Source organism: Gossypium arboreum, chromosome 12, assembly GCF_025698485.1.
Source record: "Gossypium arboreum isolate Shixiya-1 chromosome 12, ASM2569848v2, whole genome shotgun sequence".
NCBI classification, from domain to species: Eukaryota; Viridiplantae; Streptophyta; class Magnoliopsida; order Malvales; family Malvaceae; genus Gossypium; species Gossypium arboreum.
The window spans coordinates 9,085,717-9,110,347 of NC_069081.1; the positions used below are offsets into that span (position 1 = coordinate 9,085,717).

At 33.7% G+C, this 24,631-nt stretch overlaps 1 protein-coding gene across 2 annotated transcripts; it reads right to left on the minus strand.

The window, feature by feature from the left end:
* Positions 1 to 431: 431 nt before the first annotated feature.
* On the minus strand, positions 432 to 18,798 carry LOC108479222 (ABC transporter C family member 12). Of its 2 annotated transcripts, XM_017781687.2 has the most exons (28): positions 18,483 to 18,798; positions 17,602 to 17,948; positions 17,194 to 17,372; positions 16,574 to 16,613; positions 15,916 to 16,072; positions 15,021 to 15,135; positions 14,856 to 14,936; positions 14,679 to 14,703; positions 14,110 to 14,166; positions 13,734 to 13,799; positions 13,298 to 13,372; positions 13,062 to 13,169; positions 11,842 to 11,976; positions 11,232 to 11,338; positions 11,043 to 11,136; positions 10,347 to 10,514; positions 9,910 to 10,050; positions 7,480 to 7,680; positions 7,261 to 7,359; positions 7,018 to 7,170; positions 5,903 to 6,291; positions 5,207 to 5,387; positions 4,736 to 5,059; positions 3,220 to 3,976; positions 2,809 to 2,930; positions 2,039 to 2,284; positions 1,374 to 1,797; positions 432 to 896 (listed from the first exon to the last, which is right to left on the minus strand). In XM_017781687.2, exons 2-28 carry the CDS (start codon positions 17,932 to 17,934, stop codon positions 796 to 798), a joined length of 4,878 nt encoding a protein of 1,625 aa, XP_017637176.1. In that variant the 5' UTR covers positions 17,935 to 17,948; positions 18,483 to 18,798; the 3' UTR covers positions 432 to 795. The 2 variants fall into 2 exon arrangements, with proteins under 2 accessions (XP_017637176.1, XP_017637177.1); XM_017781688.2 differs by lacking the exons at positions 16,574 to 16,613; positions 17,194 to 17,372; positions 17,602 to 17,948; positions 18,483 to 18,798 and having other exon boundaries at positions 15,021 to 15,122; positions 15,916 to 16,050.
* Positions 18,799 to 24,631: the final 5,833 nt, after the last annotated feature.

Genomic DNA, 24,631 nt, shown 5'->3' on the forward strand with positions numbered 1-24,631 from the left:
TATGCACATCTTTAGGTAAGCTACAAAGCAACACAAGTTTATTTCCCAGAAAACATAGAACCAATAGAGGAAAACAGCTGAGAAAGATTGAACAGATGGGCCCTGTGTCTGAGGAAGGAATTTATCAGATACCTGGATCGAATGATTTCACTGACAACTGGACACATGTATCTCAAACATCAACAACAACAGAAAACACTTGTGCAGCATGAATATTCACAACAGAAAAGAAGGAAAGCTTGTTTAGGCAAGAAAATATTAAGAACAGCAACCAATCTCAACAAAAACAATATATTTTGTTTTTTTAACTATTGGAATGGAGTTTTTTGTAAGGGTTTGACATAGACTCGGGAACTCAGTTTAACAACCAACCCACCATAGAAGGGCAAAAACCCACCAATAGGATATGAAAATAACAGAGGAAATACTCATTGATGAAGAAAATGATCATTGACAGAATTGCTCCGGTAAGACGAGTTTATTTATACATGGAAGTGCTGAGGTAGAAGTATGTACGACATTATCCCAATAGAAAATACTGTTCTATTATTGAGCCTAAATGACCAAAACCCAAGTGCAATTTTCCTGTAAAAATCGAATTACTGTGTTTTCACAGGAATTAAATTACGATGCTTAAAATTTGGAATAAAATTTTGGTGTTGATAGCCAACTGTTTGCGACTGACTTGACTAGTTGCAAGTGTGAGGATATCATATATGACACCGGCAATTTAATGTCAGTGTCAGCAGGATGTAGATGTCCACTGCAGTCTTCAAATTCCACGGATCTGCTTTATTATATTTCAATCTCGTCCCAATCCACGGATCTGTCTTCAAATTCCAGCTCTATTTGTAGAACCCTGTTATTTTGAGCTAGCCTGCTCATTGCAGCAAGACCTGAAATAAGAACCAATTATTGATGATGAACAATGATAATACAATGAAACAAAATTTTATTCCAAGATTTGCTTATAGCTGACTTTCAAATCTTCATCCAATGACTGCTATTCTCTGGGTCAATATTACTGATCTTAAAGAGTTTTGAGCGCCAAGTAAAGCGCAGCAGCCAAATTCTTTAGGTGAAACTAGATCATTGTTTCACATTTTTGTAGTTGATAAAGCCATTCTTCCATAGGATAATTTACTAGGACAACAGAGCAAAGAGCATGTAAATCACTAGGAACACTCATTTCTATCATCTCATGAATCATCGCAATGTAAACCGTGGAGCTTTGATCACTATTTTTGTTTACTCCTACCATCCTATAATCAAGTAAACTAATCATCACTGGCAACCCCTCATAAAATTGACCTGCACAACGTGTGGATTTTTTAGGGATAGTTTACGTGCATGAGAGATTACTATATGCATACCGTCAATTATTCTGTAAAGAGCTGACCACCATCTATCTCTGGGAACTTGGTGTTGCTGAAGCATATCATCTATAACTTCATCATGCTTTCCCTCCAAAACACTCTGCAGAGTTATGACTGCATCTTCAGTTTTCTTGACGATATTACTTGCATCTCCAATATCAAACCTTTTAAGGTCATTCTGTGAAGAAGTGAGGCTAACAGCTAGGGCAAATTGTGCAGCAGCAGCCCAGCGGGATGATGCCTGCCATCTCTTCCGACCATCTAACCGTGTGGCATGTTCTCTACTCAACCTATTCTCCTCACCTCCAAAAATTAAGCCTCGTAAGTATTCAGCATTTGCAGGCCCTGTACTTTGAACCATTTTAGAGAATGCACTTTCTTCATTAGCTAGCAATTCCTCTGGAGTACTGTGCTCTAGAACCTGAAAGAACAGAATCAGAAGTTATCTGGTCACCAGTAATTTCCCTATCCAAAGAAGACTTAATCATAGCATACAAAAAGTCCTTGTATATTTAAGCTAGACTAGCCAAGCCATTCCGGGAAAACAGTCAATCTTGCCTTAAGGATATTGTAGAGCTAGAATATGTCTATTAAACAGGAGGGAAAATCGAAGAAAGAAAAAGAACCAGAAATATCCAAGAATAACGAGTGAGAAAGCACACCTGACCAGCATCAAGCACAAGAATCTGGTCGCAGTCAATGATGGTATTTAGTCTGTGAGCAATAACTAGCATCGTGCAAGATTTAAATTCTTCACGAATGGTTTTCTGGATAAAAGCATCAGTCTTAACATCCACTGCTGCTGTTGCTTCATCAAGAACAAGAATCTTTGACCTTCGCAGCAATGCTCGAGCAAGACACAATAATTGCCTCTGCCCAACACTGAAATTCTCCCCACTCTCTAAGACCTTCAACAAGGATGGAGCAGAATTATTTCATCAACACTTCCCTTTCTCTTGTTTTAAACGATATATAAGAATGTTTTTCCAATCTAAATGGTTATACACGTTACATGTAATCTTACTTTAGACACAATGACCAATTTAACGGGCACGGAGTTATGACTTTACCTGAACACTTGATTATACTCCAACTTCCATGAGCATAGCTACATGCTCATATTTTATATAATAAATGACAAAGAAAACATGCCTTAAATAACAAGACGTCTATGATAATTTAAGCCTGTTATTCGACCATTTTAATCATTTTTATTTTAAGTTTTAACCGAGAGATAGCTCAACAAACATACTCGCACCACTATAATTATTTTGGCAGCCCTAAACACCAAAACTAGTTTTTTAGATTGGCAGTTAGCTGTGGGAGATAGTTCAACAAACATACATCACAATTATTATTTTGGCAGTCCTAATCAATAAAACTAGCTTTCTAGATTAACAATTAGAAACCGTTTCTTTTTCTATTTGAATACCTCAGCATCCAGACCAAAAGAGTTCCTCCTGATTACATCCTTCAAATGCGCCCTTTCTAAAGCCTCCCAAAGGTCAGCATCGTTGTGCTCATTGAATGGATCAAGGTTTAATCGAACAGTTCCTGAATGAATTAAATATGACTATGAAAACGAGAAGTTTCAATCGTAGGAGATATTGTATTAGAAAATAGTGAGGAAATAAGCAGAAATATTTTAAATTCTCCCTCTAGAATGTTTCTCCCTACCTGAAGGTATTATTATTCCAACAGAGAAAAGTGAATGCATTGGTCAAACTTTGACAGAAAATTATTTCAGAAAACTTGAATAAAAAAATAATTATAGGGTTGTCGAAGTATTTTAAAGATTAAGCCAAGCACTTCACCTAGTATAATCAAAAGTTAAAGTGAGTACCTGAAAAAAGAACTGGTGATTGTGGTATAATACTAAGAGCCTTTCGCAAATCTGAGAGTCCAATTCTCGAAATATCACAACCATCGATCAAGATTCTTCCTTTTTCCAGTTCTACAATCCGAAATAGTGCATTCAGCATGCTGGATTTTCCTGCACCAGTTCTTCCAACTATCCCTATCTTTTCACTTGGAGAAGTAGTAAAGGACAATCCACATAAGACTGGGGGAAGTTCGGGCCTATACCGCAGGACAACATCCTCAAACTGAATTGAACCAGATGAAGGCCAACCAGGTGGAGGACGGTGACTCTCAATTACATCTGGAGCCTCTGAAGGCAAATTGATATATGAACCCACACGTTCCACAGCATTTAAGCTATTCTCAGCTCGACTTGCTTGTCTTAAAACACCACTCAATAAACTAGTGATATTTAAAGAATAGCTCAGAAGTAGACCCATCGTGGACGCAAACGCTGCCTGGTTTTCAGCTTTTCCATTTTGCAGAACTGCAAAGGTTGCTGTCAACCAAATCATAAGGCCTCCTAACGTTTCTAACCTTATTGTGAGCCAACGATTTGAACTTGAATTTGCAAGGGTGAATCTGATATTGTTATCCATGGATTTGCCATTAACATTAGCAACCCGTTCATAAGCTTTGTACGCACGAATGGATGACAGACCATTTAAAGCTTCTCCAAATTGTGCATAGATAGGCGATCTGGTAATCGAATCCAAGCGTTTCACTTCACGAGATGTGCTCTGCCATTGCAACTGATCATTGAGACTTGTCCAGAGCAAAGATGCATTAAGAGTGCATTTGGATAGACAACTTTAAAATTTCAAACAAATTTGAAATTAAAGAATTTTAAATACATCATTTCAAAATGCAAATATTTGTAATTATTTTGTTTGGATAAATAATTTAAAGAAAATTTAAGTTTTGGAATTTCATGATTAAAAAAATTATAAAGAAAATTAGTGGTATTAAAAATATATATATGTATGGAAAATTATGCAATATGGATATCATTAGAATTGCAAAAATATGTCAATATTATTTTGACAATATAAAATATGTATTAAATTTAATAAAATGATTTCGTGGTTTAATTTTTTTTATTTTGTAGTGAGGTCATGTGAATTAAAAAAGAAGATTTTGAAGAATTTGAATGAAAATTTTGAATTGCTTGAATTCATTTTTGAAATTCCAAAGTAAAATTTGAAAGTCCTTAATTTTACACGGACACACAAAAAAAAAAAATCATTTTTGGTATTTTCAACACATTGTTAGAAATGAAATCCCTAAATGAAAGGTAATAATCACCATAATATTTTGAAGTGCATGCAACTGAGGTAGAACACTTGCTTATTTTAGACCCAACTTGGAAACTAAAGTATCCACAAACTGAATGCACCCATTTATGGTGGAAAGTCAATGTGCTGTGCATTCTCAACACTTAAGAAACATAAAAACCCAAGGCTTAAAACAGATGAGAAACTGAAAATTATTAGACATACCTGATAATATAGATATGCTGCATAAAACAAGATGAGAAGCGGCATTATCGCCCACAATGAAAATATGCTCACGATGCCTATCAGTGCAAATGTCGAGAGAAGCTGCCACAACTGATTCATAAACATATTCATGAAATTAGCAACATTACGATCTATATCACCTAGATCTCTTGAAAACCTATTGATTACACGCCCAGTGGGATTGGTCTGGAAAAACAACATTGGAGCTCTTAGGATGGAGTTTAGCATCATATCATGTAATCTTCTAGCTGCACGAAGACTTGAAGTGATCAACCAAAAAGAGTTTGTCAGCGTCACAGTTACCTGAGTTCATTGAAATGGTAAATAACTCGTTATAATAAGTACTAAAATGGAAGGTAAAAGAGGGTATCATTATAATCTGTCATTACAGCAAGTGCAAATGAAGACCAATGTAAATCATCTATTAGCAATAGACAAAGACACGCTTACCTGACTAAATCCTAGGAGAGCATATATGACAATGTAGTACCCAGGGTGATAACTACTTGAAGTACTTTGATCTGTCCAAAAGCGTAACCAAGTGCTGCTTGAAATTCTAAGAACTTCAGTAGAAAAATAGAATGTAAAGAGAATCATTACCACCCATAGGCCGCCTAGAGCATCCTTATACCTGCAAAATGAAAATCAGTTCTATGGTCATATCGAATTGAATTGATATAACTTCTAATTTCTTCAGGATTTCCATATGAATTAATAAGTTGTTCATTGCGTTTTACATGTGAGTTCAAATGTAGAAGAGTTAAAACTAGAGAAGAACACAAGAGCACTGCCATAAGTCCAATGGGCAAAACTTTTAGCAAATGATCAGTGAAAAGTAGGTATCGTTTGTAGGATGCAAGACACTACTGTTGTACTAATTTTTGAGTGAACTTGATATAAAGGAGCTTCAACTTTTATATACTAGTTCTGCCAGCACTTAACTTTTTAACTCCTCAGAAATTGTTGTTAGATTTTGATTGCTGTAGAGAGAGAGACACCATTAACCAAAAGAAGCTGACAAAGGAAGTTTTTCCCAACTGAGTTTATGTTTTAGAAAAAACAGAAACAATAAATAAAATCAAGTTATTGAAAAGGCCGGAGAATGATAAAGTTGTAGTTATGAAATCAAAGATTGGTCCATGCTACCTCATCAAAACATTCCAGCTGACAACACCTGTTTCCCTTTCTTCTTGCTTTACAAGTACAGCTTTCCTTCCTTTTCTTCTTTTTGCAGGATTTGCATTTTTTTGCTGCTCATTTATCTCAACCATCTCATTTGACTTTGGTTTCAAGTCTTCCAGGTCAAAATTTTTCCCATCATCCTTTTCTTCTTGTTTTTCCATTTTTCCGGCATTTTCCATCAGTTTCTGGAATAACCTTCCATTTTTGGAGATCTCCTCGAAGGTACCCTGTTCCTTGATTACACCATTAGCAACAAGGAGGATGTAGTCTACATGTGGAAGAAAATGTAGCTGGTTTGTGACAAGTATTCTGGTTTTCCCTTGCAACTCTTCCTTGATACATTTGCTGAAAACCTGCAAATGACTTCTGATGAGATCAATATGGCATAACCTCAAGCACCCACCTTGGGGATCAAACAAAGTTGGATGATCACCCCTTACAGTTGAAAATACATCCTGTAGAAACTGAAAAAAGCTTTTCTCTTAAAAGGAAGAGATAGTTAATTCAATTTCCAAAAAAGAGTTTGCTGAGAATTTTTTTTTTTTTTTTTTTTTGGGGGGGGGTTGGTGGTCCTTTAAGGTCACTGGTATTATGCAGAAGACAAAGATGATCTCAACTTATTCAGATTATTGCTTCTTTTTCTCGTTTTCTAATGGGTTTGGTCTTATTCATTTTAATTATGGCCTGAAGCTATTTAAGCCATGTTTTTATTAGAGCCTCCTTGCGGGACAAGAAGTACTAGTTCAATAATTTCTTGTCAGGGTTAGGAGTCAATATATAAGAAAAAAGAATTACCATCATATTACTTTTCAGAACTTTTGCTCTAATTCCTTCATCTCAACTTTAAACCGACACCAAATCTCATCCAAACTTTAACTGCTCTGAAAATTTTCCATTCTTTTGACCTTGATTAACCCTTAAACATAACCTTAAAACTAATTTTCGCATTTTGCAGTAATATAGATCGTCACATTCTAGTCTGATAAGCATCTATTTCCTATTCTACAGTACTGCGAAATGAACTATGATCAGTGTAGAATGTGACAGACTGTAAATGTTGATCAAAGTAGATAGACTACCTGCTGTGCAACATGCGCATCGAGGGCACTTAAAGGGTCATCAAATACATACACATCCGAATTGGAGTAGACAGCTCTAGCCATGGAAACTCTCTGCTTCTGCCCACCACTGATATTCACCCCTCTTTCACCGATCTCAGTAAGATCATGATCCTGAAGCCCAGTATGAGATGGTTAATCAGTTATGGAGACATTCACAATAATCAAAAGAAATGACAAGTAGATGTATTAAATTCACTTAACAGGAAGTATGTCAAGATCATGCCGCAGGGCTGTAACATCAATTGTCTTCCAATATCGTTCAGGCTGAAAGCTACACCCAAACAATATGTTGTTACGAACCTGAGAAATAAAGTTTGAAGGTCAGAAACAAGTGGTAGTAGAAACTTCCATTTCCAAAGAACACTAAAATTTGAAATGGAATGAATTATCAGTGAAGAATATAAGCAATCTGCAACCTACAGTAGCATTAAAAATCCATGAAACTTGTGGAACATAAGCGACAGTCCCTCTTATTACAACACTTGAATTAGCATCTGCAGGTATCTCCCCTAGCATTGCTGATACAAGTGATGTTTTCCCTTCTCCAGTTCCACCAACAATCGCAACCAGGCTGCCGACTGGCACTTCCATATTGATATTTGATAAGGTAGGTTTCTCTGCCTGGAAAGAAAATCTAAAAATTGTCTTTATCCACGATAGAAGCACATTGCAATATCAATAATGTTGATGATAAGTACGTAAGAACTTCCTAATTATAAAGCTGGGAAAGCACAACCTACAGAGACTACAGTGCTTAGTATAGTAGTCAACTTTATCCTAAGCACCAATCAAAGAGTCGCAAGTTTTTAAATAAGCTGCACTTCTGGGATCTCTTTTAAGTAAATAGCATGTGATGAAGTTGGACAAGTCAGGTGCTCCATATAGGCAGTACCAAATTCAGTGAAACAGAATAGTTATAATCCATTGATGAGGGTTATAATCTTTTACAGCATGTTTGGATTTCTTAAAAATAAAGGAAAGTTAAGTAAATCAAGGGAAAGTATAATTCTTTCCCTTTTTGGAGGACGTATTTTGATTAAGCAAGGGAAAGTAACGGGAGTTGGGAATCCCTCACTTTCCCTTCCCTGGTTTTATTTTACTTTTTAATACCCCAATTTGGGGGAAAGTGAGGGGAAAAGAAACATAAAACAATTTGGATTATGTGAAAAATCCATTTTGTCCTTCAAAGATTTTATTATTAACAATTTATTTTTATATTTGCAAAATATTGAAAAGAACTCTTTTAAGGTATCAAAGGTTGTATTTAATTTTTAGAAGATTTGGTCTGTATTTATTAAATTTGTATTTAAAATTTAACAATCTTATCAGTAGTTTTACCTTTTATGAAGAATATTCGTATTTTTCTATAATATTTAATTTAATTTTGTTATTAATTATTTGGAAATTTCATGTAAAACAAATAATTTCCATTCCTTTTCACAGTTTACCCAAACAAAAGATGTTAGAATTCCTTTCCTTTATAAATTTTAACTATCCAAACAATAATTAAATATATATATTTACCTTTCTTTAACATTCCCTACTCTCTTTTCTTTTTCTTTCCTTTAATTACATTTAACCAAACAATGTCAAAAATCTAAAACAGTGGGAAGCCCTCCAAAATAGTACCTAGAAACCATTGTGAAGGGTTATTTTCTTTTAAAGATCTAATACAATGGAAATTAGAGGTGTTCATGGGTCAATTTGGGTTTAAGCATAATATTAATACATTTTATGCTTGTCTAAATTCAGTTCAGAAATGAGCCTAAAATTTTACTCAAACATATTCATATTTGTAAATGGCAACCCAAGCCCATTTGAGGCCCATCTAAATTGTTTTTTAAAATTTTAAAATATATATTTATATTATTTAAATTTAATATTAATACATTTATATTTTTTCATTTATTAAAATTTTATATAGGAATCTTAACCTTTTTTGACTGCTTATATTAGAATATTATATATTACTATAGATTTAATTATTATGTGTTTTAAATTACATAACCTGTAAATAGCATGATATAATATATAACAAACTTAGAAAACATGCTAGACCAAGCTTAGGCCTTGAACGTACAAACCTGAGCCCAAGCTATATTTAAATGGGTTTAATTTTTTTGCCTAAGCCTATTTTTTAAGCTTAATATTTTTTTCTAAACTCTACTAAATTTTGAGTAGACCTTCAGACTTAGACAAGTAGCTTAGCCCATGAACATATCTAATAGGAAGCCCTCCGAAATATCACCTTAATTTCTACAGACTTGTAATCAGAGGCGATTCTAGGGTGGGATGGCATGGGCCCCGGGCCCCCCTAAAATGAAAAATTATCATTTAGGTCTTCTAATTTTTTTTTAAATTTTAAATTATTAAAGGTAAAATTACACTTTGGCCCCCCTAAAATTATAAAAATTCAATTTAATTCTATAAAAATTATAAAGATTTAGACTATAAAAAATTAAAATTTTATTCGGCCCCCTAAAAAATTGTTCTGGCTTCGCCCCTGCTTGTAATTTACTATAAGTTAACTCAAAGGGGCGCAAAGAGATGTTTTTGTAAAGGATAGTAGTAGTGTTTTAGTGTTGCTTCCATTACTACTGTTGCTAAAGCAACGTGTCCTATGTAATATCCGAAGCGATAATGCTTCAGCCTAATGCCTTGACACAGACTCAATATCTAAAACTTTACTTCAATCTTTCTATTCTCGCAGAGTATGAAACAGACTAAATGTATTGAGTGATCATCGCTAAACCCTTCACAAGCAATACTAAATGTAAAAGTTCCATTTTAGCAAAGCAGATGACTCCAAATTTAAACAGCACAAAAACAAGAATCACACTTTAGAATGACCTTTGAATCCCATGAAAAGTTTCCATCCTTAATTGAGATGGCTGGAAGCCCTGGCTGAAGAGGCGGATTTGGTGCTAGAACTTTCTCTTCAGCTAAGAAAAGCTCCTCAAGACGTTGCAATGATACATTTGCATTTACGACCTGAAAAACCAAGCTTTAGATTGTCAAATAGAAAACTGAAACTATTTTGAATCTTTTAGCAATCCTACTGAACTTAATGACAAGTAAACCTTGAAAATTGTCGGGGCTGCATAACAATACAAATAAGGTTCAACAAAAAATCACATGCATTATTAAATTCTTTAAGTTTACTTTCCTTTCATTACCATAAACTCATTAGATTTATCAAACAGCTCTTAAGTTATTGAGTGACTAAATGGTTTTCTAGTCTAGCCAATAGATCAAAGCAAAAGTGTCTTCAGAGGTAATGTGTAAACCTGACTTAACAAATTAGGAAGTGTGTTCAGAGGAACTCGTAGCACTGCAAAGAGCGAAAGTGATGTGAATGCCCTTGCTGGTGTTAAATCCCCACCAAGCAAAGTGAATGCCCCAAATGAAACTACTGTCACAACAACTGGTATGCTGTTCAGTATGAAACTGTTAAACTGCAAGAAAGAGAAGTTAAATGGAAAATAAATAAAAATATAAATAAACTCAAATTGTGTGGTAAAACACATGAATACTTCATGTAGCTTGATCGCTAGTAGTGTGAACAGCTAGTGCAACATACATAAATCAGCTACATAGAGAAATGATTATTTGACCATGTTCATTTTGAGAGCATTTTGTATAATGGGCCAAGATACTAATGTAGCAGCAGATCACGAGTATGTGTGACAACTTATTGTAAATCAAAAACAAGGTAGCAATAATGTAAGCCATCTTTCACGTAAGCTGGATTAAAACAGGGAATCTGAGATTATGAATGATTACAACCATAATCACATTTTCCCTCAAATCAAATTGTGAAGGCATACTTGTAAATTTTATGGTTGGTGTTACATTTTCCGGTGCAAAAGGAAGTACGCCCGTTGATTTTACATGGCAACTGGCAACTTCATACTCTATTTTGGCATTTCATATGGCAAAGACACATGCAAAGAAAAAATGGAATAGAATTTCAAATATCATACAGCAGATAGTAGCTGAGCTCTCCGAAGCCATGACAGTTCATCATTTCGTATACTGTGAACTCTTGTCTGAAAGCTCTTCTCCCATGCATAAAATCTGAAAATTTTCCAAGCATAGGGCCAATAAGCAATGTCAAATGGCGAAAAATATATTGAAAATCCAAGGGAAATGCTTTCTAAATTCAACCATACTTCACTGTGTCCATAGCAGCTAAAATTTCGTTCATAAGGCTGACTCTCCTGTCAGTCCACTGTAGTCCTTCCTTGGTCATTATTCGCATTTTGCTAATCACAATGGTCTGTCCCCATATAAATAGAGGTAATGTTAAGGCATGATCAATCATCACAAAGATGGTTTAAATAATTTCATCTTGCAGGGAACCAAAAATAGAAGATAATAGATGCAAACCACGAAAATATTTTTCCCAACTTGAGTGTCACAGTAACTTGCATTGCCTGGCAGACTTCTCCATGAGACAAGATTTAATCCAATGATTTGGTTTTTCTACCTATATCACCACTCATGCTCTTTTTGCTTTCTATCTCTCTCTGATCTATAAGTAGTCTGAATGAATTAAGGAGATAACTGCTATGTTAACTCCAGAGAAAGGGGGTTTAACTACAGCCTTAAATATGGGAAGCTGGCAGAAAATGATTACAATGACTGGCATCAATTTCATCAAGTAAATTCTCACTTTGCTAAGAAAATGAAAGCTATCACTTCAAGAATTGAAAAGGGTAGGAAACAATTAAAAACAAAGAGTTTCAATAAAATATTAAAAAAGGCAATAACGATTTGTACCTGCAGTGGAACCATGAGAACTAGAATTACTGATCCAAGAAGTGAAGCAACACCTAGTTGCTGATAAAGAAGAACCATGGAAATAATGATACGAAACGGAGCTGACCACAACACGTGAAGTTGTTGGCATATTTGCTAAACAAAGTAGTATCAATAATAGTTCAGATCAACTCTCTAACCAACATGGGAAGAATAAAAAAAATGGAGAAAAGATGGATGCAAAATACAAGATTAATTGCAACTTGCAAATGTTAAGCACATTTTGGTCTAGGTCATAACAGTATAGATGTCATCCCATATTATTTTCTTGTTAAGTCAACAAGTTATGATAGACGAAGCTACTATGTATTAACATGAATATTGTTTTTAACACTATTAAAAAAAAGGCTTAGTTAGTTTAAACTAGAACTGTTCAAGGACCGGCTTACCCACTCAAAATTTGGGAGGATTTGGGCAAAAATATTAGGCATGAAAAATGAGCCTGGGCAAAAAAATTAGTCTTGTTAAAATATGGCTCTGGTTATAAAAATTAGATTTATGGTAATATATAATACTATAATGTAAATTAGAAAAATGTTAAGTTGTCTATACATAAAATTCTAATAAATAAAAAAGTATATTAAATTATTAAATATTAAATCAAAAGCAATATAATTTTCTTTTTCAAAAAAATTAAAAAAAAAATATGAGCGGCTTAAAATAGGCTTGGGTTAGTCATTAACAAATATAGATGGACTTAGGTAAAATTTTAGGCCCAAATTTTAGACCAAGCCAGGCTTGGGCAAGTATAAAGTGTGATAATATCGTGCTTAACCCTAGCCCAAACCTAACCCAGCCTGTGAACACCTCTAATTTAAAGATCATAAATCCACACTCAAAAATTTCTATTTTTGTTAACCAAAATGACCAATATATTCGCTAGATGTTTCAAAATCTCAAATTTCAGTTGACAGTTATATCGATTATATCAATGGCAACATTGTACAATGAACTTTGGCTCAAGTGCAATTTTTGTATTCATCTTGATACTGTCAAAGGATCATCATCTTTCTTAAAGTACCGACATAAGGCAAAGTTTTAAATATAGCAGGATATATACTAAAAATTTTCTAAAATATACTGTACTTTGTCTTTATGGACTTCGATTCTAAATGCATAATACACCATTTTTGGAATCGATTAACACTTGCATTTTCACAACAATCAGACAACGACCATACCTGAAGTGCAGTAGCATCTGTTGTAATCATATTTGTTATCTTTCCAGAAGGGAAATTCTTGCGAGCCTCATGAGTCAATCTCAAAGATTTGTGAAATATAGCTGCCACCTATGACAGAAACAGTAAAATGCAATTAAGTCACCAAATTGAAATGGACAACTCAGCCTCTACTTGAAAAGCAAAAGAGGCTCCATGTGCTTGTTTGTGTCTATTTTAGGAGGAAGGAACTATATTACCAGAGTAGACCGTAGACGAAAACCAACACGCCAAACATTCTGCATGTACTGACCCTCAAGCAGTACAGCACATAACTGAAATGAGTCAAAATAAGTCACGTTATCAGAACAGCAGCAGCTCTCCAAGGTATCATTTCTTTGAACTTTCATGAATAGCTAATATAAGCAACAGCCTTCATCTTTTGTTGAAGAGAAACAAACACATGGACAAAGACAATGATAGCAATACAGCTATTCATATAACATAAGAAATGAGAGAAAAGCATGAATAAAACGCTTGAGTTAAACACACCACAATATTCAGGTTTGTTGCAAAAAACATATACAACGCTATGCTATGAAATAATTTGTACAAAAGAAAACTCTAAACTGGGAGAATCCGGGTTTATAGTAAAAAAGGAAATCCAGATATGGAAACACAAAATTGGGACCATACCACTCCAAGAAACATCAAGAAGGCGTAGATGTAACCAACCCATGCCGGGTCACCTCGTTGCATAGACTGCAGACCATAACAAGAGAATTATAAATTTAACACAGAGCACAGAATAACAGAGTAGAATCATCACTAAATGATGAAAATTTTAAAAATTGTCTACCACAGTATTACTTTGGCCAGAGAAAAATCATTGTGTTACTGGTTATTACTTAAAATTTCTATAATTTCTTAAAATACATACATTCTCAATAGAACTATAGGGTTATTGAATCTGAAATCAACATTTCTCTTCTATAGCAGAATAAACAAATAGATACAAGAGGTCATGCCTTTAATTAGGCCTTAACCAGGAAATAGGAAAATAAACATAAACCTGTAAGAGATGGTTCAACAACATAGGCCCCGCAAACTGACAAAGGTCACATCCAATCTGCAATGTTCAAATAGGAATTCATAAGCCAGCATTCAAAAGTTTGTTACAAATTCTTTAGACAATTTAGTCATACTATCATGAAATGCTAAGTCTCCAATATGACTTTCTAGTAGGAAAACTCTACATTTTATCTATAGAAAATATGCACAGTCAAAATGGCTAAGACTTATTATTGGTCCAGATTAGCATAGGCAAGACTCATGCTCATGAACAGAATGAGGATTGAAAAACTTAATTTATTACCGTTTTAAATAGAAGTTACTGAAGGAGCATCTAAACTACAACACATATGGTAAAGGATGCAAAATTCTTCAATACAGTAGATGGCGTAGATAAATGAAGAAAAACACCTACCATGTATAAAATAAATTATAATTACTAACAATTTCGAGCTCACAAAACACAAAACATGTTTCACCTAAATATGATCCTGTTCTCTTAATTCAAATAACTTAATAATTTATCATCAACTTAATTTCCATGAGAAATACGAATAGCATGCTCATTACCTTGAAAACACCCCCCAACCAAAACCTGCATGATTCATTTATAGAGAAATAGTTAATATAGGTAAGGCAAGATGACATCTAGACTTGATAGAGGAATTCTTCAGGATGCATAAGTTCTCATTAGTCATTACCACTATTATAAAGGAAGGGAAAAGTGTAACCACATAGTTAACTAACCTTCCTCCCAAGCTACTATTCAGTGCTCTCAAAAGCCATGGCTTAGATCTTTTAGCTTCTTTGTCCCAACATCTATGGAATCTGTAGAGGTAGAAATTGCTATCTTTGAGTGATTGTATGCATTATCATGTGGAAGCGAATGCAAGGAAGTGACAGAATGCTAACTTTTGAATCAGTATTTTGGTCTGATCCCATGTATCCAACTTCCAAACATCCCTCTCAGTGATAGGTCTTTTATACCCTTGCTGCATGAGTGGAGTAATCCATCTGAAAAAAATTCCTGTCATAGCATATTGCGTAAAACTTTGAACTAGAAGCTCACAAGTTCATAGTAAAGAATCACTTACCTATGGATTTGAGAAAAATTTATATTTGCGAAAATCATAGAAAACATTTAATATCTGTAGGACAGACCAAACTTTTATAAATAAATGGACTATGTTGCTTTGGCTATTTACTGACAATTATCAGAAACCTTGCAGTGGACATGTGTATGGGTACTCAAGCCCTAAACCTTTCAAATGCAATGGATGAACACGTAGTCATGTTCGACACTTCTCTCGAGTTCCAAGCAATATGGACCAAGGATGCCAGACTTCTGATAAAGAGTATATAGATTCTTTTGACAAGAACATCCAAGACTAGCACATATCATTATCTTTTTGACAGACTAGCCAAGTCATTACCTAGTTATAGTTCCATCATAATGGTTCTTTTCTACAAATAACCAGCAAACCTGCAATCAATTGAACTCTTTGAACTTGTAGTATCATGACCAAACATTCAGAGAACTTACTCGGATAAAGGAAATGCATACATACATACATACACACACACACATAATATATAATATAATTATATATTCTTTTCACAATGTAGAACATCCCAATCCCATTACTTGCACATATTAATATAACATCTGTCCTTATTTACAGTCTAGCGCAGGAATTACATAGCTATAGTTCTATAAAAATGATGCTTTTCTAAAAATAATTAGCAAACCTGCAGCATTTGTCATTTTGAACTTGTGGTATCATAATCTCTCAATCAGAGTACTTACTTGAAATAATGCTGGCCTGCCTCTCAGGACATATTTGCTCTCCTCCAGAAAGTGGTTCATATTTTTCATCATCAAGAGAATCACTTTCAATCAAACAATACCCAGGGGAGAGATGGAGACTAGGAAAATAAACAAGTAGAAGAATCCCAAATAAAACCTACACCAGAAAATAAGCACAATAAACCAAACTGCCATAAAGACTTGAAGACAAAAATCATTAGAACTCCTTGTCAAAGAAATTGTCCAAATTTCTGTCCCAAAGGGTTTAAATTTAGACCACCCTACCAAGTATTAAAATTTGACCAAAAGCTTGAACTTGATTAATTTAAATCCATAATAATTAAAATGAAACTAATTCATGTCAACCTAAATTGAGACATTAGCAGCTAAAGTGATGAATGCTTGGAAAAAAGAGGTGATGTCAATATTTCCAGAGAGAGAAAAAGAGAGAGTTATTGTCTGTCTCTCTTTAATTTTCGTTAAGTTTTTGTACTGCACAACTTGCTAGTGACGCAGCTTTTAGCCAGACTTCAAGAGGTTCGTAAAACTAGGAGAGGTATTATGGCACCAAGGCAAATATAAAAGCAGGTAAAGACTACTTCTATAAAGATACTAGAAAAAAACCGAATATCGAAAAAGGCAAATATACAGAACAAACCTGACAAAATACTGTGCTGATGGTCAAATACAATGCGTAGCTGCATGAGCAAATAACCTTATCAATGATGTGTTCTGTTTACACAGTTTAATGGACTATAGTTTATCTAGTCAGGCAAAAGAAATAAAAAAGATATGCTTGAAAAAAGCCTTTTCCTTTGAATGATATCAGTCCATATCTCCAACTAATTAACTGTTCTCTAAAGTATGAAAGTTTCTATATGATCCAAAATAGTTTCCTGTGGTCAAATTTCTACATAATTTTAGAAGCTAAAAGAATCATTACTGCTGATGGTGGGTCTTCTAGAAATACTGGTATGTGAGAATGAAAGAAGAAAAAAGAAAAGATAAATGACCTTCCCCCTAATATATTACTATTCCAAAACCAGAAAGGTATTTTTCCTTAGAGATTTATGAACTGAAAAATTCATAGGATGAGACTTAAAAAGAGCATGTATAAGAGAAAAGGATTATAGATCATATAAAAACGCTTTTTGCTCATATTACAACCCCCCCCCCCCCCTTTTCGAGAAAAAGAAAAGAAAAATGCTTATGGAATTTCATTTTTTTAAAGCGCCTTATGGTAAATGAACTTAAAATGAGGAATGGGAGGGATCTAACCTATTGTGCAGATCCTTCACTGGGAGAATGAGATTGAGAAGCACAGCATCCCCAACCAGAACATAAACAACTCCAAAACGCACATACCACCGAAACTCACGGATGTAACTTTTTGTTTCCAGTCCTATCATAAAAAGCACAGAGCACCAAGTTGTAGCTTCAATGATCAAAGAGGTTACCTGCAAGAGCGTAAATTATAAACATACACAACTTTTAGCAAGCTGCTATATTGCAATAGCATATAACAAAATGGTATTGCAGGAACATATAGTAACACCTGACTATGACCAAATAGAGTAAATAAATTGGATGAAATAAGCAAATAAACTCAGCATAAAGAAACAACTGGTCTGTTTTTAAAGCTATAATAGTCCTCCAACAATTAAACTTAAAAATACAGAAACTTACCTCATAGGGAGCAAGGCCAGTTGTTCCATCCAAATTAAAGATTGAACTACCCATCAACAGCCTTAGTATCGGCTCAATGGTACAATAACCAGCTAAAAAACCAAGTATATAGCAATAGTATTCTGAACTCAAAGAAAACCTTTGGACTTTGGAATTCTTCTTAATTAGCCATATACGATAATAGCACAGGCCCAGAAGAACCAAGTGAGAAATTAAGAACACACCAGAGCCGATAGCACAAGGTGTGCAAGCACCAAAAGCACCATCAACTAGTTTTGTCCAAGCTGCATTTTGCAATGGTTGGCAATACCAAACCAATGGTTCAAACGCCATCACTAACCACCACTCTGAAAGACACATAACCGATTAGCTATTTGTTGAACTCATCTTCTGCTTCACGTGATTTGAAATGTAACAGGAAATTTTATGCATAGTTAATGACTTAATAAAACGTAATGTCTGCATTGAAGAAAAGAAAACGGCACTCATGCTTCAAAATTAAAAAATTTGTAGTAAATGAGAACTTTAGACATCTCAACACGAATAATACAAGGAAAGAAAGAAAAAATCCAACCAAGATTCCAACATAATAAAACCACATAAGGTTACTTTGCAACTAAAACCACATTCGGAATAAAGGAAGACCTGACCATTTCGATCTATGCTATTAATGTGATTAAAGATTCAAGTTTTAAGTTTTCAATAATCGTCCCCATTCAGACCAAAAAAAATGCACGTCAACAAAAGTCTCAGTGGCACTTTAAACGATTAAACTTGTTGCAGTTCTAAGCAATATGAAATCCCAAAGCTCAGAATTGTGATTCAAGTTCCCTCTTCCTGCAATCAATCCGAACAATAACGAGAGCAACAAAGATTGATACCTGTACTTGTAGGACAGGACAGTGTTGTGGTAGTTGACTTCAAGTAGTAAAGCTATGAGAGTTTCAAGGAACCCAGGATTCTGGGTTACGACAATTGGAATGCTACAATTGGGATGCATGATTAATCATGTATATATGTAGTTTGACAAGAAGTCAGAGAATAAGGAAGAGGATCGCTTGAATTATTTTAAAAATAAAAAGCAGGGGATGGGGATGATGCTGAAAAAGAGACGAGACACAGACAAAATAGATGTAGCGTCACGGCTTACGCTGTATCAATCATACTTAAAAAAAATAAATGCTCCAATGCTCACCATTAGTTTGTAGAGGTTTGGTCTTTTTTTAATATAAATAATATAATTATAAAATTAATACAAGCAGTGGCTTATATGTCTTTAAATGCTAAGAGCAAAGGTTCAAACACACGAGACTCTATTCTTTTTAGTAGCTTATGTGTCTTTTAATGTTAGGGGTAAAGGTTGAAACACTACCACACACACGAGACTCTATTCTTTTGGTAGAAGTCTACGTATCATGCATAACTGATAGAGTTAGAAGATAAATTTTTGAATCAATTTGGGAACAACATCAACAGTAACCATTTCAATTTTCAAGTTTTATTTAGCTTAAATTATTTTATTTTAATTTTATCTTCCAAATAAACACATATCATAAGTACAATTGTTAACGGGTCGAGTGACCTATCCAATTAAATGATTTTCTAAAAAATTATCTCATTTAAATTTAATTATAAAAACATATAAATATTAGAATAAAAATATTTTTATTATATTTTTAAATTATATAAAAGAATAAAAATGTTAAGAGTAAGATGATAAATTACAAATAGCAAACATATAAAAAAATCCATATATCACAAATTTCTACAAAATAAACACCTTGATGTATCTATTTTATATATTATTTTAAAACTTGAGTTTTATTTAAGTAACTCTCCCATTTTAAATTAAACAGAACAAAAGTAACCATTATTCACTAGAGAGAAAACAAATATATTTAGGTATCTTGGGGATAAGCCTTTAAATACAATATTTTTCAAAAAAAATGGCAATTTCTTCCTTTTACAAAATTATAAGCCTTTCTCAGTAATTTATAATATAAATTTTCATTTTAAAAACCATAAAACAATGATTTAAAAGTTAAAAATTGGTTGAAGAATTTAAGTAAGACAAGATACAATTTGAAGAGATGAGTAGACAAATAACCGACATTTGTTATATAAAAACTAATTTAAAAGAGAAAGCATAAGGATTATATTATAAAATAATTTAGTATATTTTAATTGATTTAATTATGTAGTTTAATTTGATGGCATTCAATAAAACCCAGAAAAAAAAATAAAAATATTGGGAAGATTGAAAGTAATGTGTTGGATGTGTTTGTTAAAATGGAGATTGTTGCCACTTAAAAGAAAATTTTGATTCCATAAATGGATTGTTTAGTAATGATTATAGATTAATTTATTGAAATATGAAGAAAATAAATTAAAATATTTGAGAAATTAAGCTAAAAATTTTAAAATTTATCGATTTATATTATTTTTGGAGGGAGAAAAGAAAACGTATTTTTAGGAGAGAAAATAAAGACACATTCTACAGGACGTGTTTTCACTGCCACATCAGTGAAATCAGTGAAAACGCATCCTATAAGATGTGTTTTCCTTTTAACTGTAACTTTTTTAATAGCTACAAGGGCTCCAACAATCATAATTTTTCTGATATAAATCTCTCCAAACTTCATCCTTTTCAACTCAATACTCAACCCTCGATCCTAAATTCTCAATCCTCAATTTTCATTCCTCAATTTTCATTCATCAATTCTCATTTCTCAATTATTATTTTTAAATCTTTTTCTGAATCTTATTTTTTCAATTTTATTTTATTCCTTATAATTTGTAAAATGACAAATCAGCTTATTTGTTTGGATAACAAGCATATCTCTGGCGTTCAATTACAAATGGTAATAAAATATTATTAAATTATTTAACTTTAAATAGTTAATTATTATGCTATTAACATTATTAATTTTTTATGTTTATATACTCAGGCTGAAGATTGAATTTTGGAGACGTATATAAATAATTTCAGAAAAGTGCATCAGATGTCATTTATGGACACTTGCAAGATGCAAGATTTTTATACATGGCTCACATACTTGGGGGGACTACAATAGATACCCCACTTATCAATGTTTTGGTCGAAAGATGGAGATCGGAGACACATGCATTTCATTTTACATGCGGTGAGTGTACAATTACATTCATGGACATTAGTCTACAACTCGGTCTACCGGTCGATTGGGAAGTTATTATGGGGCCAGTGCTTAGTGCCGATTGGAGTACAACATATGAGCAATTACTAAGGAAGGTACCAAACAAGTTTAAGGGTAGTCGGATCGAGATGAGATGGTTAGAGGACAACTTCAAAACTATCGAGGCTTCCGCAAGTGACGTTGAAAAAGAACAATTCACGCGCGCATTCATTTTGAAGTTGATTAGGGGTTTGCTCATGCCAGATAAATCTCAAAAATCTAGTACATTTAATGTGGCTACTACTACTAGCCGACTTGAAAAAAGCGGGACAACTTAGCTGGGGATCAACAGTGCTGGTGATATTGCACCGAGAAACATGTCAGGCAACGAAACTAGAAAAAGTTAAATTCAACGATTGCATGCTCCTTCTTCAATTTGGACATGGTATCGACTATCATTTTTATGCCCCTGAGTAGACCCCCTTATGAATTCTCACTCGTAATATGGTAAAATTCACTTTATAATATCAATATCATTTTATTTTTTTATTATTGTAATTTTGAAATAACATGTTATTTGAATAGGTGGAACAACCCCGTGAGACACAACGGCATACTGACTGAGCTCGAGGATATCCAACTAACTTTATATCAACAAACTGAAGAGGAGGTTAGTTTATGAATTTCAAAGTTATCGATTTTTTATTCCAGCATTTGAAATTAAATATTAAGCACGTGCTAAAATTTATAAATTCGTATTGCAGTTTGTATGAATGCACAACATTTGGAACGTCAAAGTGTCATTAATCATTTTTGAACAGTCAAGATGCACAAATTCGACCGAGTGATATGACAGTTCAGGTGTACGCAACATATTCCACCGCCAACCCAAGGGCTCGATGACCTACACAATATCGACTTACGGGGGAGAATCGAGGAAGATTGGCCAACATTCCACGAGAAGTATATTGAGATTTGGTAGTGTAAGTACAATTACTTGCCAACGCGTGAACCATTTCTCACACCGGAGTTAGCGACATCTCTGGATTACATCAATTGGTTTAGGTATAATAGCAAACCATATCTACTTCAGCTTCAGAAAAGAGTAGGTAACGTTGTTGTAGGAAGCCAAGACGAGGGCCTATCAATCCTAGGTCAGGCGAACATGTCGTGACGGGATCAACATCTGTTCCAACTCGACACGAGGACCTGATTGTTGTGCAACCTCTCAGTTAGTATGATTTATATATTTTTGGTGCTAACCTAGTTTATTTTACACAAAAACCACAACACACACAATCATTCCCCACATCAACACCTTTTTCAAGGGTATATTTCGCACAACTGCCACCCATCGTGCCATATTACACGCCAATGCCACCAGAAACACCAACGCATTCAGTATCGCTGACAATTCCCACCTTTTATCTGCAATCGGTCTGTGCGACACCATGTAATTATCCGCTGATAATATCACAAACACCCAAGCATCATTGTTCTATCGATGTGGGTCATCCTCGCAACCGCCAACTCATATAGGGGGATGTACGATAGGCAACTAGAACCCATACATAATCAACCATGAAGGAAAGTGATGAATATAGAGATCAACATGAACGGACATGTGAAGATGAAGACGAAGTTGATAAAGAGCCGCCAACCCAAATAGTACGACAAAACCCTAGGCATGCTTGACACGCACCCGATTGTAGCACACATTCAGGATGCTAATGATTATGTTATTTGTAATTTTTCCCAAATTGTATACTTTGTTTTACATACCAAATTACACTTATTTACAATTTACGAAATAAATTTATTAAATTAGTTTACTTTGTACCATATCATATGGTGAGTTCGAATCATTTTTTTTCATTTCTGTTACTTTTTCATTTAAGTTTTTCTCCTTCCATTTGTCAATTACAATATTTCCAAAAAGTAAATATTTGCTGACAAGGTATGAGAAAAAGATTAGGGCCAAACGGTCCCTCACACGGCCATGTACCTCTAAAACCTTAGGATAGTTTGAATCTCACACGGCCAAGAACCCTCCATATAGCCTGCCACACCGCCGTGTCTCTTTTGTAGATTAATTTTTGCATTTTTCACATAGCTATAGTCTGTTACATGGCCTGGTCACATGATCGTGTAACCCTTCCACATGGTCTATAGCCTCCCATACGGCTGTGTGACCCCTGATTTACAATTTTATCCAGAATTTTGTGAATTGTTCAATTTAGTCCCAGAATAGTCCCCAAACTATTTTTAGTGCTTTATTTCATTCAATTGAGTCCATGAGAATATGAATAATGCTGGAATCCATGATCTGATTAACTGAATTGTTATTGTATATGAATATTACATATTTACTATCATTGTAATTTTGTTGAACTAATAATGTTTCCATACCACTGTGTTGTTGATTGCATGACATACATACCTACTATTTCTATTAAAATAAACTCATGTTAAGCAGGTTTATTACTACTGTAATGATCCGTTATAAGCATGTTATTGCTATCATATCGATTTGTTTAAGCATGTCATGTTGCATTGCATAGGGTGAGACGATATAAACGGTGGAAGTGTGAGCAAATTATTTGCATCGTTGAGTGGTTTATCTGCACCGTTTGAGCAATTTATCTACACCATTTAGTGGTTTATCCACACCGTATAAGCAGTTTTAATCTGTAAATATGTTGTGCATCCACAACCTATTGGCAGATTGTCTGCAAAAACTTTTTTATATAAAAAAAAAAACTCAGTAGTTCATCCACCTTTTTTTTAATTACTAGTGGTTTATCCACAACGATGAGCGGTACATCCACTACATGGTGTAAAGGTAGAGAAGTTCTAGGGAACTCCTACTATGGTGTATAGCGGTGGGGTAGGACATTTTTTAATAAATTGAAATAGCATTGCATTCATAAACATTTGCATAGACGTGAATATTGAGATATTATGATGATGAATTTATTCGAAATACCGAAATTCTGAACTGATATTCAATTGTGATCATTCTATGAGTTGATATTTTATACAATTTATTTATTGTTTGCACTGGTTTTCTTGTGATTGAACTCACATTGAGCTTCATAGCTCACTTCTCCTCTTATTTCCATTTTTATAGATAACTCACCAGGTTAACATACGGAGGATTCGGCTCTGATTGATCTTTTTATTAAAAAGTATTTTAGATTTATTATTTGAAATTTTGGTTATTTTGGGAAATGTATTGTTTTATTTGAATTGTGGCATGAGACTTCGATTTTGGGTTTGTTTAGCATGCATGGTAGTTATTTTAAATTTAGGATATTGAAACATTCAATTTAGAATTAATTGTGCATAAAATTATCTTGATTTTACTTAATTAAAACTAAGTTAAATTTCACCTTTCCGCTGCTAGATTATAAGTAAATTTTGAATAATAAATAACTTGGAAATTAACTAATTTTTTGAAAGTTTTTACCATTACAGGAAAAAAATTAAACTAAATCGGGTTTTGTTAACTTATGAGTTTTCTGTAAATGAACTAAGTTTTTTTTTTGTTAAGATTAACAAGTGTTTTAATATGACTATTTTAAAAACTCCAATAGCTTACTGAGATATTTCAATAGCTAATGTAATTTTTTAAATCTGAGCTTAACGTTTAAGCCGAGTTGAGAGGTTACAATTGTTATTTGTGTTACACACATTATATGTATCCTAGCACCCTTAAAAAACATATGGTTGTTGATGGGGTTTAGGTTAAATTAGTATTTATAATTGAATAATAATCCTAAATCAATCATTAGATGAATACATAAAATTAGTAATTCACATAAAACTCAAGTGAAATGTTTTAAATCAGTGTTTTAAATTAGATTTTGTAATGTAAA